General features: G+C 37.6%; 1 protein-coding gene across 4 annotated transcripts in view; it reads left to right on the forward strand.

Annotated features, from left to right (window-relative positions):
• KCNN2 (potassium calcium-activated channel subfamily N member 2) overlaps positions 1 to 11,397 on the forward strand; it is a 106,614-nt gene extending 95,217 nt beyond the window's left edge. For 2 of the 4 annotated variants that reach the window (XM_074952975.1, XM_074952974.1), the window contains 4 exons: positions 221 to 331; positions 2,891 to 3,018; positions 8,607 to 8,676; positions 10,908 to 11,397. In XM_074952975.1, coding sequence (XP_074809076.1) covers positions 221 to 331; positions 2,891 to 3,018; positions 8,607 to 8,676; positions 10,908 to 11,192 — 594 coding nt within the window. In that variant the 3' untranslated portion in view covers positions 11,193 to 11,397. The remainder of the gene's footprint in view (positions 1 to 220; positions 332 to 2,890; positions 3,019 to 8,606; positions 8,677 to 10,907) is intronic. The other 2 variants (XM_074952976.1, XM_074952977.1) reach the window with 1 other exon arrangement.
• Positions 11,398 to 15,563: the final 4,166 nt, after the last annotated feature.

Raw genomic sequence — 15,563 nt, forward strand, 5'->3', positions numbered from 1 at the left:
GTAAACAATTGATGATGCCTTGACAGTTTACCAGTCTATGGTAACAGACTCTTTATATAACCATGAATTAAAATAGCTGTACTATATTCATCACATTTATCAAGAATGGTGATTCATCTGATGCCTTTCATATTTCTTCAGTGAAGGAGAAACTTCTTAAAAAATGCTTTTGAAACACACAGTAGTAACTCCTTGGGGTTTGTTTTATTGTTGTTTTCAGGGTGCAGGGTGCACTGCGCTGGTGGTAGCTGTGGTTGCAAGGAAGTTAGAACTTACCAAAGCTGAAAAACATGTGCATAATTTCATGATGGATACCCAGCTAACTAAAAGAGTAAGTTATACCTGCAGATCTTTATATTCCCCACTGAAAAGGGAATGTTGTTTAATGTATTTCTGAGACGCGTTGGGAAAAAAATATAATTTTCTTTCTTCTACTTCTCTATGGGCCTTCTTCTGCAAGGTGCTGGGTGCCTTCTGGGGAGTACTGAGCACCTGAACTTCCATTGACTTCAATGGAAGTTGCAGGTTCTCACTCCTAATGAGGATTTGGTGCAATGGCAGTAGATTTGAAGATTCTCTTACAGCGGGACATATTGAAACTAGACGAAAGCTGGAAGGTAACTGAGGTAACCAGCAAAGAACAGAATATTATTCTGAAAGATGAGTTTATTATGTATTAAACTAGACTGAGTTTTGTGCAGCATATGAGAGGAAGAAACTACAGCATATAGGTAATTCTTGTAGTTCTATTAGATTATATGAATTAAAAAAGTGATATAGATTGAAATCCTGAAATCCAAACATACACAAGTAGAAAAACTGTTCTTTTGTAAAAGAACGAGAGATGCTTCCTTACATGTGAGAACATCTTGAAAAACAGGATTAAAAATATTCATAAATGATTTTTTGGTCAAGTCTTTGCTATTGCTTCATTTACTGAACACATGGGGTTATTCAATCAGCCACTTGCAATAATGTAGCAATCTCATACACCCATTAAAGATATTTCACAGATCGAAACTAAAATTCAATAAGAAAATGTTTTTAATTAATTGATTTTAAAAATAACCATGTCAGAAAATATAAGCATCACAGCTAAGAAGACAATGAAGATTTACAATCCAGGAAGAATATGTTTATGTAAAGGGAACAAATAATGGAGTTTATCCTTTCTCATTTGATCAGTCTCATTCATTTCAGGGGGATTATTTATGTGAGACAAGTCTGCTCAGTCAGACCCAAAAGCAGGAAAAACAACCTGGCAGATTAGGAAGAAGGTGGTGGTAGTCACATAGGTATTAAGAAACTGAACCATGCCAACCATGAATGTGAGTAACAGGGAGGTAAAACTCTCCCTCTCTCCTCCCCCCCCCCCCCCCCCAATGTGGAACAAGGTGGGTGAGGTCAATATCTTTTATTGGACCAACTTCTGTTGGGGAGAGAGACAAGCTTTCACCAACAGAAGTTGGTCCAATAAAAGATATTACCTCATCTGCCTTGTCTCTTTAATATCTTTAACGACAAATGAAAATCTAGGCAGTAAAATGGATTCATGCAAATTTGCTAGCTCTTGTGAATTTAGCATTTCAGTCACCTCTCTTTAATCCCAGACTATCTGCCTTCTCTAGCTATCTATTCCTCCAAATAAATCTAAACATCAGCTCAGTGTAATATTTAAATTAGCCTCAGAGCATACTTGTGCAGTAACCTCAGCTACTCAGATAATACAAAGGAAAGCAAACAGCCTTCGTGTTTCTGAATATTTGTTAGATCACAAAACACAAGAGGTGGATTTTGCCATAAATCACAAACTGATGGTGTCCAAAGCTAAGGGGAGAGCAAGGACTTCAGTCCTTGAGTGAGGTCCAGTGAGCCTGATTCTGCTTCCACTGACATCAGTGGCAAAGCTCCCAGTGACTACAGTGATACATGATTGGGACTGTTGTCTCTGGGCGCTCCTGCTAGTTGCAGGATCTGCATTGTTACCTTGTGTATACTATAATTTAGCTTGACTACGGCAATGGTGGATATGATAGAAACATAGGTAGAGAGGGATAAGGGGAGAGATAAGAGCTACAATAGAATTCTCTATATTTACCTTAGGAAGTATCCTATCAATTAACATTAGTCATCAATACATTGAAATGCTTTGTCAGTATTTGTATAAGTATTGTGAGAGCCACACTGGGGACATCAGAGGGCATAGGAGAACTGAAGGTCTCCTTACATTTTATATTGTGAATATCATTTTATAGAGACCCTCATTTTAGAAAAATACAAAGCAGACATGAATCATATACCGTAAACATAGCTGTAAGGTTTTGACAATATGCTTATCTCAGAGAAAGTGGAGGGACAAAAATGGGAAAACCAGAACAAAGAAAAACAGAAACACTTATTTGAGCATCTCTTGAGTTTATCACAGAGGAAAAGACTGTTAAATCACTATTAGAAGTGAGAGGGAGAAATCCTACAAGAAGGAAGTGACCAGAAGAGACAAACTTGTAATAGGGAAATCCATTTTTGGTCCTGTACAATCTATCTAGTTAAATACTGGACATGTAACGTTTTAATGTCTGTTTCATATAATTTACACATACTGAGAACACCAAATGGGTCAAGTTCCTATCAGAAACAGATGTGATTCTCAGCCACAGAGGAAGCTGTTACAAATATCACTTTTAGAAGAAGCATAAATTTATTAGATAGGCCTCATTGTCTCTGGTCATGTCATCACATTTCCTGCATCACTGCTGTAGCTTCATACAGCACCCCTACCCCACAGATAGCTAGGACCATGAGTGCTTCTGAAAGATGGTGTACACCAGAGAAAATTCAAAGAGACATTAATGCTATTTTTGTGAGTCTGGTGTTTTCTTTTATTAAACAGGTGAAAAATGCAGCTGCCAATGTACTCAGGGAAACATGGTTAATTTATAAAAATACAAAGCTGGTTAAAAAGATAGACCATGCAAAAGTAAGGAAACATCAACGCAAATTCTTGCAAGCTATTCATCAGTAAGTACTATTTTGGTTTGGTTTTTCTGTCCAGACTTATCTATCCTCACCCTGGAACTTTGCTCTGGGTTCTGAATTTTCTCTTTCTCGTAGAATAAAGCAAAATAAGATTTTAGAGTAGTGTTTATTCACAAAAGAAACTGGGCCAGAAGTGCATAGCTATGATCTGAATTTTTGTAAACATTTTCCTGGAATTCTCTATCATGCTTCATAAATTAGCATGAAGATTTTAATGTTATGTTATTACCAGGAGTTTGTTGTTACTATTGTATGAATTGGCTTAAAAGCAGTTGACTCCTTTTATCACTGAAGAAAACAGAAATGCAGCAAGTATGTCAGTTTCATTTAAAGCAAATATTTTAATCCTTTCATGTCAGAATAATCTAATCACTTTAAAATAGAGGCTATTACTACAACTAATATTTAATGAAAAGATAATGGACCAGATTCTCTGGCCCTTAGAGCTGCTCCAACAGCTCAAAGGGAACAAAAATGTAATTGCCTGGTCTCTGCTGGGGATTTCCTTGGTATGGGAGAGTCCTCAGTGGGTGTAGTTGGCATAGCTGACTCCTACACTACCCCCTGGCATCTGGGCAGGGAAGTAGCATGGCCAGAGCATGCTGTACTCTGGCAATCCCTAGATTGCCCCTTTGGAGTTTTTACCAGCATAATTTAGATCAGCCCCTAGCCTGTCCTGATCCCCATCAGGGGATAAAACCAGTCTGAGAATCAGGAGTGATAAAGACAGAGACTGGACAAGATTCTCTGCTGGGCCCAGTCGTAGTAGTAAGCTGAATCATCATAGTACAGCCCCAGAAACTCTGCTATGTTCTAAATTTGGCCTAAAATTCACAGTAAGTGTTTGTCATAAAGCAGATCCACAGCCAGGAGGATGGACCAAGACTCCTCCCAACTAGATTCCTCACATGAGTAACTTTTGGGCTTCAAAGTAAAGACATGCAGTGCATGGGGACTAGCGTTCCTCCAACCCACAGATAGAACATGTTAGCAGATAGTTTCCTGAGTTACATGGAATGAAAATGCAGATCCCAGGGGGTTGCTAGGACGTCTGGCACCTTCACACCTGCTCTGGGACCTCCTGCTGACCCTTCCAGCTGCATGGCAACCCAGCTCATTGAAGCCTTTGGTACCTGCCATGAGTTGAGCTTCCACAACATAGTGAGGAAAAGTTAGCTCAGCCTCTGGTTGTACTGGTTTTTTAAATAAATTCTAAATGCAGGTTGATGTGGGCTTGTGCACATCCCATACCCACTCCCCCACCCCAAGCCCCCCAACCTCTGCCTACATGTGGTCCAAGCCACAGGAAGGGATGGTGTTGGCTGGCTCACATATATTCACTCTCACTGCTCAGGAGGTGGGAGGTCTGCAAGAGGAGATTTCTCTTCCTGTGTGGATATAGGGACTGGGAGCACAATCTGGCCATTAATTTTCTCATCTATAAATTGGGGATAATATTTGCTTCACTTCAGATTAGTTAATGTTTGTGCAGTGCACTGAAGGTTTTTTAAGTACTGTACAAACACTGCATGTTGGTTCACTTTAGCAAAGTTGCAAATTTTAATGTAGAACTGTTGTAAACACTTATTATAGAAATACTTTTATGTAAAAAGCCCACAAAAGATTAGGATTTGGTAGGTTAAGGTTGTGTTCTGAAATGTATTTACTCGGCTTTGTCATCCTGTGCACCATGGATGGATGGTGGGGCCGCAGGGTGTGCACGGACATTTTACATCTGTCCTTTGTCCGCATAAGATATTCCTTCGTTTTAACCTTGCCATGTATTTTGTATGTGTGTATGCAAAAATGAATTTAAAATAAAAAGTCTGTCTGGCTCAATCTGCAGTCTTACACACCATTCAGACCCCAAAAGAGGTGCACAAGGGTGCAGATATTTGTTCTGCATCTGCCTTAACTATTCAGCAGTCAGTTCAGTTGGGTTGCAGTGGTCACTTTTTCTAGTTATGCCAGTCCAGGGCTCTGAGAGCTCATGCTAATGAGTTTCCCTTTGCCCTGCAGCACTTTGCTTCTGATTCAGAAGGATACTTTGCATAATATATTGTATTTTAGCAAAAGATTGGAGGGCCTCTTCTGTGCATACAATGATAACCTGTTAGGAGTATACCTCCAGAAGTCTGCTTTTTTTTTTTTTTCTTTTAGTTAGAGTACTGGGCACAATGAAATTTTTTGGTTTTGGTTTACTTCTCTTTTGATTCCTAGCAATATGTCCCTTATCCATCTTTATTCTGGGTTAGTTTTTAATTTTTTAAAACACATTATTCTCTTGTTCTACCACAAATTATTGGACTGGTTTCAGGAATCAATGGTTGAAGGTCTATGGCCTGTGTCATACAAGAGGTCAGAGTAAATGATCCTTTCTGACCCTTAAAAACTACAGAATCCATGAAATTATTGTTTCTGGCTCTGCCTTCAGCAACTCATAATCCTTTTTCCTCATGTAAATTAAATGGGGTGTGGGGAGAATCACAGGAACCACTAGACATAATTAATAAATGGTATATTCTATACGGATAAGGAAGATCCATGGGTCACAGGCTGGCATAAAGGAAAATGAGAAAGAAATGGAAGGCTTAATGATGTGTAACACTACTGCAAATCCCATCATTATTGTGCAAACAAATCAGGCTTAACCCATGGCTGTTACTGATCCATAGAAGCCAATGGTGAAACCATGGGACCTGCTGAATTGAACCGACTGTATACCTATGAACACCACCCCCTGTGTTGGTTTGTTCTCGTATATTTTACAGATTGTTTTCTTTTGTTTTGTCTTTTTATTTCAACAAAATGAAAATAGAGCTCGGAAGTAAGTTGTATGGGCTGTTCCTTTCAAATTTGCAGAATTTACCACTGTCTGCATGCAACAAATGGATTCTTTATTTGTGAATTTAATGGTCTGATTGCTGCTGTGAAAATGTGATCCAAAATCATGATCTTTGCTGTGATAAGTGAAGTTCATAAGGAAGGAATTGGAATATCCATATTTTAAGAAAAAAATAAAATCTGCCAACTTCCTTTTAATCTGGCTGTTGCAGCTAAAGAATGATCTTTATGTAATAGCTGTACCTTTGCAGCCCCGGGCCAAATTTTGTCAGCTGGTATTTCTGCTGTTCCATTATCCATGGAATTACATGGGCTTTAAGTCAGCACAAAGATTAGTCCCATGTGCTGAAGTGTAAAGAATTGGCAATTGGGTTGTGCATGATATATAGTGTCTTCAGAAGCTAGAAAATAAAATGTATATGTATCTTTTCAATGGTTTGAATAAATTCACAACAAAATACTAAGGGTATAATTCTACAGTCAAATCTGTACATACTTTTCAGAGATAAGCATCTTCAGTGAGTCTGTTCTGGGCTGTAATGTTTAACTCATGTTCTTCAGGAGTTTTCCATATTCCAAAAGTGCTTAGCTACAGCTCTGTGCACTAACAATGTTTCAGAAGATGAAGCTCCATCAGGTGATGAAGCTTTCGGTTTGCCCAAAAAAGGGAAGCTAGCCAGCACACTGACTGAATGTCAGCAGCACACTGCTGCTCCTACCTCAGCAACAGAAATTATTACACACCTTCAGTGGGATATTTTACTCTTTACAGCTTTCTTTTAAGCATGAAGTTGGAAGTCAATATGTTTCTACAAATGAATTGCTTAATGTAAAGATCCAAATACAAACTTCATTTAATAGCTTCTTGTGGATTTTGGAAAATTCCTGAAGTATTTTGGTTACATAAAAATTCTGACTTGAGACACAGAATAAACCTTCCAGCTCCTATATGTTTCATAGTATTTTAATGGCAACTGGAGTCACTTTCCTGAGTTCGTTCTGTTGAAATTTCCAAAAAATAAGAACTGCCACTGAACAGGAATCTATTCCCTAATTATGCATACATGTCTAGCATGCTAGTTACAGTGCATGATATTTCTCCATTTGTATCATGTGGTGTGACTTTTTTTGAAAATAGTGTTTTTTAAGAATATCCATTAAGCCTCTTGATGTGGTTAGGAGTCCAGTTTCTGCTTGTCAGCTAAAATGAAACACCTTAGCAAACAATTCACACTTAAATGGTTAAACTCTCATAAACCTATTGCGGATGAGTACATCTGCAAACCACTCCCATAGCTTGATCTGGAAACCTGAGTTTGTGACAGGGAAGAATGTGGAAAAGTTTTGTAGCCTTGATCATATGGAGACATCTGCTCAACAATGGAATTAATTACAAAAATCTCACTGACGGTAGAATTCTGCCCTTAGAGTTTTGATTCTCTACCTGTAAAACTGAAATTGTCCTGGCTTTAGGCCTAATTCTCCTTTCACTTATGCTGGTGTAACCCAGGAGCATTGAAGTCAGTGGCATTAAACCAGGGTAAAACCAGTATAAGTGAGAAGAGATTCAGGCCCCTAACTTCTTTTATGCGAGAAATCAGAAGTTAGAGGTGTTTTAACTCTTTTATATACTGAAATTTATATTTGTGATACAAAACTAATCTTGTATTTTGAGTAAAAGATTATAAAATGACCCATTCTATCACACACAAAAAACATTTATCAGTTGGTGTGTTTGATCAGTTTACCATTTGCAGTAAAGCTTGGTAATATCATTAACGTTATCAAATGAATGAGGGTTTTTTTCCTTCTCACTGGTTTTGAGTTCACAAAATAGTTGATTAAAAGTGTCCATTTGTATAGGCCTTGTTGGAAATACAGGCCTTTTAACAAAGCATACGGATTTTTTTTCCTAGTACAGTGTGAGAAACTTAAAGCTTGCATTCCCTCTCTCATTGTATGTGCATAACTGTAATTAACTTAATGCAATTACTCAAGCATCCAGAGGAAAAAAATACAGGAGTTTTTACAATGCTGTAGTTTAAGCAGTGCATTTGCATGCTGACATACTAACAGCAGAATTCTGAAAGACATGTTTGATATATATTTTGAAATTTAATGGTATTTAGAGGTAAGTTGAAAGTTAAATTCAGTACGACAATAAAATTAATATAGTGACAAGTATTCTGGTTATTTAGCTGCTGGTCAGATAAAAGTTTGTTTAAAATTAAAAAGAAACTCACTTATCACTGTATTTTCATCAGGTTCAAACACCTTCTAACCCAATCCATTTCAGACTGAACAGGGCTAATATCTGTATCTAGTCATGTAGGTATAGGAAGATTCTTGACTGTTGTAACATTATTGATGAAATCTGACTTGTTTTGTTTCTCTTCCTATATCTACTTGTCATGATACTGAGGCTTTAAGGAATGTTTTGGCTTTCTTTCATACAGTATGAGTAAATCTTTACCTCCCTTTTTGAATTCAACTTTAACCATGATAAATAATAGTCTTGAGGACATCACATTTTCTTGCTCTTTCTTTTTTGCGGTGTTGAGGAAGCATGCTTCTCATTGTACCAGACACATAACCAGATCTGACTTTATACAAAGTATTCAAGGCATTGTCCATGCAGTTATTTGTTCTTGTAAGTTATATGCATGCTATTTAGAAGACCTAATATGGAAAAAAAACATATCTGACCTCAAATTCCACCTTTTTAGATTACGAAGTGTAAAAATGGAGCAAAGGAAACTGAACGATCAAGCAAACACTTTGGTGGACCTGGCAAAGGTTAGTAGGCAATTAACATTTCATTTGTTCTTTTGTAAATTAACATTTATCTTCTCAAAAGGAATAGTTCAGAATAAAAAGCTCATCTCTTCACTGTAGTTCACAGGTACACATACACACTCTTCCTTAGTCAGTCATTATAGGAAAATAGGCCAATTGTCTTGTCTTCTGTGGTAAATTATGTTAAAGCCAGTATCATTCTGTCTGATATGGCAAATACTTGATACTTCAGAAAAAAGGCAAAGTCCTTGTATAATGCATATAACAAGGAGCCTGATCCGATGTTTAGCCTCTTTCAGGAATGGGTCATGTTTGTGTCATGCTATATATGTGAAAGAGTAAATTCTTCCCTATATTTACATATTATGTGAGAGGGAGCATAGCCTACTGGTTACTGTGGGGGACTGGAACTCAGGAGTTCTGGGTTCATGTCCAGCACTGCTACTGTGACCTTGGGCAAGTTACATTACATCTGTGTTTCTGGTCCATATCTGTAAAATAGGGATAATACTTACCTACTTTGCTAGTGTGTTATGAAGCTTGATTAATTAAACTTCTTAAAACCCTTTGAGATCTTCAGATGAAAGGTGTCATTCAAGTGCAAAGTACTGTTATATCATGTGTTTTCTGTAGAGAATAATAATCAGATTTATAGGATTGAGGCCAAAATGTACAAGGTTTCACATCCGCATATGTGTATATAGCAGCTGCTCAATCTGAACTTCATATGTCACTAAGCGAGAGTGTATATATTTTAAATAAATATCTCCGACGTCTATCCCAGATGCTTTGAATCCACATTTGTTCAGTGCTTGCCTTTATGAACAGCCTGAATCTTTCAGTATGCATCCCACTCGGGCAAAATTCCCCAACTTGCCTAAACTAAAAATAAAAGGGTACCCAGCTAACTACTGTGGATGCACTTCAAGCACTTCCTATTTATGTCAACTAATAAAGACAACAGATCTGCCCATGAGACACATATATAGTAGCTTGCCCTCAAGAATCATGCCAACACCCTTGAAACACCATGCAGTGAAAAAAGAATATGGATGTTGGGCTGATTCGTCACTGCCTTGCACCTTACACAGTCATTCAGTTAATTGTTCATTCCCTTTCTGTGTACTGTAAACTTAACTACACGTCAGTAAATTTGCCTACAAGGTAATAAAGGATCTGGTTATTTCACATCAGTTTAAGTGTTTAAACCCAAGGCTTAACTGAACTCCTCCCTCTTGTAGACATAGATAAACCACCTTAACTCTTATCTCTGTTTCAGACACTGCATTCCAGTCTCATAAGAAAAATACAGTACAGTAATCAAAATAACAGAAAATTATTAATGAACAAGAATATTGTTTCATAAAGAGATTTAGCAATACAACCATGCAAAGATGAATGTACTTTTACATTCTAATCCCTTCTGCTTACTCGTACAGCTAGTGAACTCTGAAAAATAAATTAAACTCTATTTTATCATTTAAGGATCATTGATTCAACAAGTCCCAGTGTAGACTCTTCATTTTTAGCAGTGAAAATGAAGTATAAAACTTGTATGCTTCACATTTACGATAGAGCATGTGGTTATTTTCAGAGCACTTTGTGTTACTAAATCGCTTGTATTATCACTTACATTTTTGTTTTCTGGAGGGATGGATGGTTGTACCTTAAAAGTATAGTTTCTCCTTGGTCGGCATAAGGAGCTCCGTTAACACTAATGAGAGCTCCATATGCTGATCAAGGGGAGAACATACTGCTTAGAAGTATGAAGATCCATTTAACGCAAATATAGAGAAGGATAAAAATTCCAGAATTTATACCAGATACAGTGGAATCTTTGGACTTCCTCCACTTGTTGAATAAATCCAATATTAAGGTAGCACATTTCTAAATCTCTGTACTTCTGAAAGGTCTTCTGTTTGACCCAGTTCATCAACAGTTTGAAATTAAAACAGCTTAATGAAGGAATGAATGTTAACTTCTTCTCATTGAATGTTGCACCAAGTGGGGATTTGTACTAAAGCCCTGAGTAAAATTACTTCATGAGACAGGTGCTTGATGTAGTATCATCAGCCTTCCACTCATGCTGACCTTTTCTGTCAGTACCAACTTTAAAGGGCTGGGGAAAAATACAAAACCAAAACCCTTCCAGAAACCCGACTGGAATAACCCTTCATACTGAAATGTTTGCAAACCAGATATAAAGCTCTGCTTGCATCCTCTCCTTTCAGACTCAAAACATCATGTATGACCTGATTTCTGACTTAAATGAAAGAAGTGAAGATTTTGAGAAGAGGATTGTTACTCTGGAAACTAAACTGGAAACTTTAATTGGTAGCATTCAAGCTCTCCCAGGACTGATTAGCCAGACAATCAGCCAACAACAGAGGGATTTTCTTGAAGCTCAGATACAAAATTACGACAAGCATGTTGCCTACAGTGCTGAGAGATCACGATCTTTGTCGAGACGGAGATCCTCCTCCACAGCACCACCAACTTCGTCAGAGAGTAGCTAGAAGAGAATACGTTAACCACAAAATAAAGACTTTTTGCCATCATATGGTCGATATTTTAGCTTTTATTGTAAAGCCCTATGGTTCTAATCAGTGTTATCTTGGTTCTGATGTCAGAATCCTGGAAACCTGAACACAAAGTTTTAGGCCAAAATGAGTGAAAACTTTTTTTTTCCTTTCAGATGCACAGTGAATGCACCTATTATTGCTATATAGATTATTCCTCCTGTAATTTCACTGAGTTTTTATTCATGCACTTAAAACAAACTTTACTATTACAGTATATAATATAATAAAAAGATTAATTTCTGCATATACCTGCTTGGTCACTTTGGCTTGAACATTCTTAAAGATTTATTAAGCATTATTTTAAGGCCAAATACAGAAGATAATTCTAACTAAAGAAAGACAAAGTTTAAGCTTAATTAGCCTTCAGATGTGAACATTGATTTTCTAAACTCAGCCCACAGGGGAGGAAAAAAAACAATTGCTGGATGAACATTAAAACAGCCACTTGAGAGGGACAATGTTAACTTGCATTTTTTAAAAGTGATTATTTCTTAAAAAAAAACAAACAGTTGCTGGTACACCCTTAAAAAATCATGGAACATTTTATAAAGTAGTATGGGGGGGGGGGGTTCTGCTCACCTATTTATGTTAATAAAGGCCTTTTTCAGTAGTGGGAAACTGATTATTTAACTTCCTATACAGTGAAACTGACTATTCATAAAATGCTGCAAATGCACAAAGCACAGTAAAAACACAGAGGGGAAGTAATTCCTCCTAATTCATGCAGTTATAATCAGTTTAGGAGTGACTTGTAACTACAGCAGATGAAAATCATATCTGTCTGAAAATATTGTAAGTCGATAGTGTCCCTTTAAATTACTCTGCATTTCTATTTGCATTTCAAACCGGTGTTTGTTTTGTTTTTTGTTGTTTTTGTCATATATCTCTGTATGGTGGGTACAAGCTACAGAGAAAAGCCTAAGTTACTGTGTCATAGCAGCTCAGTGCTAAATATCATGTCACATTTAGATAATCCCTTTGATTTCAGCTACATAGCAAACTAACATAGAAATGAAGTGAAGATTAATCTAAGAGGCTCTTCATGATGGTCATAAAAAAGCTGTTGGAAGCTAGTGTTCCAGGTGATGGAATTGAACTGGTGGGTACTCCATTGCTTTCCTTTCATTCACTAATAATGAAGTCTCTTTGATATTTTGAAAAGGCATATGTATGCATTTGGGAAGTATTCTCTTTGGCTTTTCTACTGCATATATTCATGAGTGGCAATCCTGAGTAAATTATTTGTGCAAGGCACAAGAGTATTACTTGCAGGGTTCCCATTTATAAAAACAGGATGTAGGGGGCTTTAACTCCCTTTGTTGGTATCATCTTTATCTGTCAACTGATGGAGTCTAACACAAATGAGTACTTGAAGATAATTGGTAAGTATAGCTATTTCATGTTTTCATAAAATATATTTATGAAATACATCTACATATGAACTATATGCATGTTGGAGAAAATGGAGGTTGTTATATTAAAAGATTTCAAGTTCCACTCTACAGAAATTAATTTTTGGCAACAATTTAAAGGAAATTGCTATTCTTATCTTAGAAACACAGGGACATTTCTAGGATGAATCCTTCCATGAATACCCTCGTGCTGGGAAATAGAATTTCACTGCTTTATACACCAGTACACTTAGCACATAGCACTGGGAAATCCAGACCACTTCTAAGCAGCTTCATTTTTGCCCAGTTAAGGGTGGTACCGTTACAGGGGATACATTTGTGCAGCATACATTGTGGTGGGTCTTTAGCCATGTGTTCTGCCATCACAGGGTATGTCTTAGAACAGATGGCAGAGCATTTGTTACTGCTCCTCTGAGCAGATCACTTATGCTGGTCAGCTTGTTTGTGGCAACAAACGTATGCCGACTTCTGGGCCAGTCTCATCGTATTCATGATGTTAGATGGGCATACTTGCCAGAATTGTTAGATGGGCATACTTGCTTTTGTATGCCAGTTCAGGAGGCCAGCTACAATCCACATTGTTTCAGAGTAGCAGCCGTGTAAGTCTGTATTCGCAAAAAGAAAAGGAGTACTTGTGGCACCTTAGAGATTAATCAATTTATTTGAGCATAAGCTTTCGTGAGCTACAGCTCACTTCATCGTATCCAATGAAGTGAGCTGTAGCTCACGAAAGCTTATGCTCACATAAATTGGTTAGTCTCTAAGGTGCCACAAGTACTCCTTTTCTTTTTGCAAATCCACATTGTGTATGTGTGGGATTTGAGACCAACATTTTCTAAAGTGGTGTCTGATTTCAAGTGACTCTACATTTGGGTGCCCAACTTAAGCCACTTTTGCCCTGATTTACAGAAACCCTGGGCACCCACATCTCCAACTGAAGTGTCTCTTTCTCTAGAAATATGAATTCTCTCTCTTGCAATATTTTCATATGTTTCTGCCTGCCTCTGATACCATATTGCATGTAGGAACTTTTTTATCTGAAACAATTCTGCCTGAAATGCTTCTAAGGTACTCCCCTTCTCCTTAGTCCATGATCATCATAAGGAAGATGGGTTGCTAGAATTCATCTATTTATACTGTGTTCTTTGGTAGAAGTCATAATAATAATAATGCCTAGATCTTATATACTGCTGTCTGTCAGTAGATCTCAAAGCACTTTACAAAGGAGTCAGTATTATTATCCCCATTTTACAGATTGGGGAAATTGAGGTCACCTAGCAGGCTAGTGGTGATGTAGCCAGAAATAGAACCCAAGTCTCCTGAATACCACTCCAGTGCTCTAGCAACTAGGCAATACTGCCATAAGAGAAACCAGAGTAAGGAGGACCTTAAATTGCTATCATTGATGAGGCACACAATATTTTTTAAATCATAAGCTAATATGGCTGAAGCAAGTTTTGTGAGGCCTCTGTATAATTTCCAAAAAATTATTTTCTCATAAGAATGGTCCAACTGGGTCAGACCAATGGTCCATCTAGCCCAGTGTCCTGTCTTCCAACAGTGGCAAAAGCCAGGTGCTTCAGAGGGAATGAACAAAATGAACAGGCCATCATTGAGTGATCCATCCCCTGTCGTCCACGCCCAGCTTCTGGCAAATAGAGACTAGGGACACTCAGAGCATGGTGTTGCATCCCTGAGCATCTTGACTAATAGCCAGGGATGGATCTTCCTCCACTAACTTATCTAGTTCTTTTTTGAACCATATTATAGTTTTGGCCTTCACAATATCTCCTGGCAAAGCATTCCACAGGTTGATTGTGTTTTGCATGAAGAAGTACTTCCTCTTGTTTATTTTAAACCTGTTGCCTATTAATTTCATTGGGTGACCCCTGGTTCTTGTGTTAGGTGAAGAGTAAATTATATTTCCTTATTCATTTTCTCCACATCAGTCAAGATTTTATAGATCTTGATCATATCCCCTCTTAGTCATCTCCCGAGCTGAAAATTCCCAATCTTTCTTTTTAATCTCTCCTCATACAAAAGCTGTTTCATACCCCTAATCATTTTTGTTGCCATTCTTTATACCTTTTCCAATTCTAATGTATCTTTTTTGAGATGGGGTGACTAGATCTGCATGCAGTATTCAAGCTGTGGATGTACTGTGGATTTATACAGAGCCATTATGATATTTTCTGTGTCTTATTATCTATCCCTTCTTTTCATTCTCCACTTTTAGAAACCAATCGGTTAATGACATACTTAAGAACGGCCATACTGGGTCAGACTAGTGGTCCATCTAGCGAGGCATCCTGTCTTCTAGCAGTGGCCAATGCCAGGTGCTTCAGAGGGAATTAACAAAACAGGTAATCATTAAGTGATCCTGCCCTTGTTGCACATTCCCAGCTTCGGGCAAACAGAGACTAGGGACACTTCAGAGCATGGTTTTCATAGATTCATAGATATTTAGGTCAGAAGGGACCATTATGATCATCTAGTCTGACCTCCTACACAACGCAGGCCACAGAATTTCACCCACAATTTTGCATCCCTGCCTATCCTGGCCAATAGCCATTGATGGACCTATTCTCCATGAATTTATCTAATTTTCTTTTGAACAGTTGACAGTGATGGCAAAGGGAAGCAATCATGCAAAAAGTGATGGACATAGCACACATATTCTCCTCTTCCAAAAATGAAAACTCTTCTCTAATCCACAACATAGCACAAACTATAGTTTGTGATTGTATTTTTGTCTGTTTAGGGCTTCATGTTTACTTTCCTGTTGGCTGTGCTTAAATGACTCTTGCTACATATAAGCAGTCTAGAGGGATTGTTTGGTCATAATGAGAAGCAATATTCCACCTTTGTGAGGGTGAATAATTTAGAGTTGTCT

Source organism: Natator depressus, chromosome 5 (genome assembly GCF_965152275.1).
Source record: "Natator depressus isolate rNatDep1 chromosome 5, rNatDep2.hap1, whole genome shotgun sequence".
Taxonomy (NCBI): Eukaryota; Metazoa; Chordata; order Testudines; family Cheloniidae; genus Natator; species Natator depressus.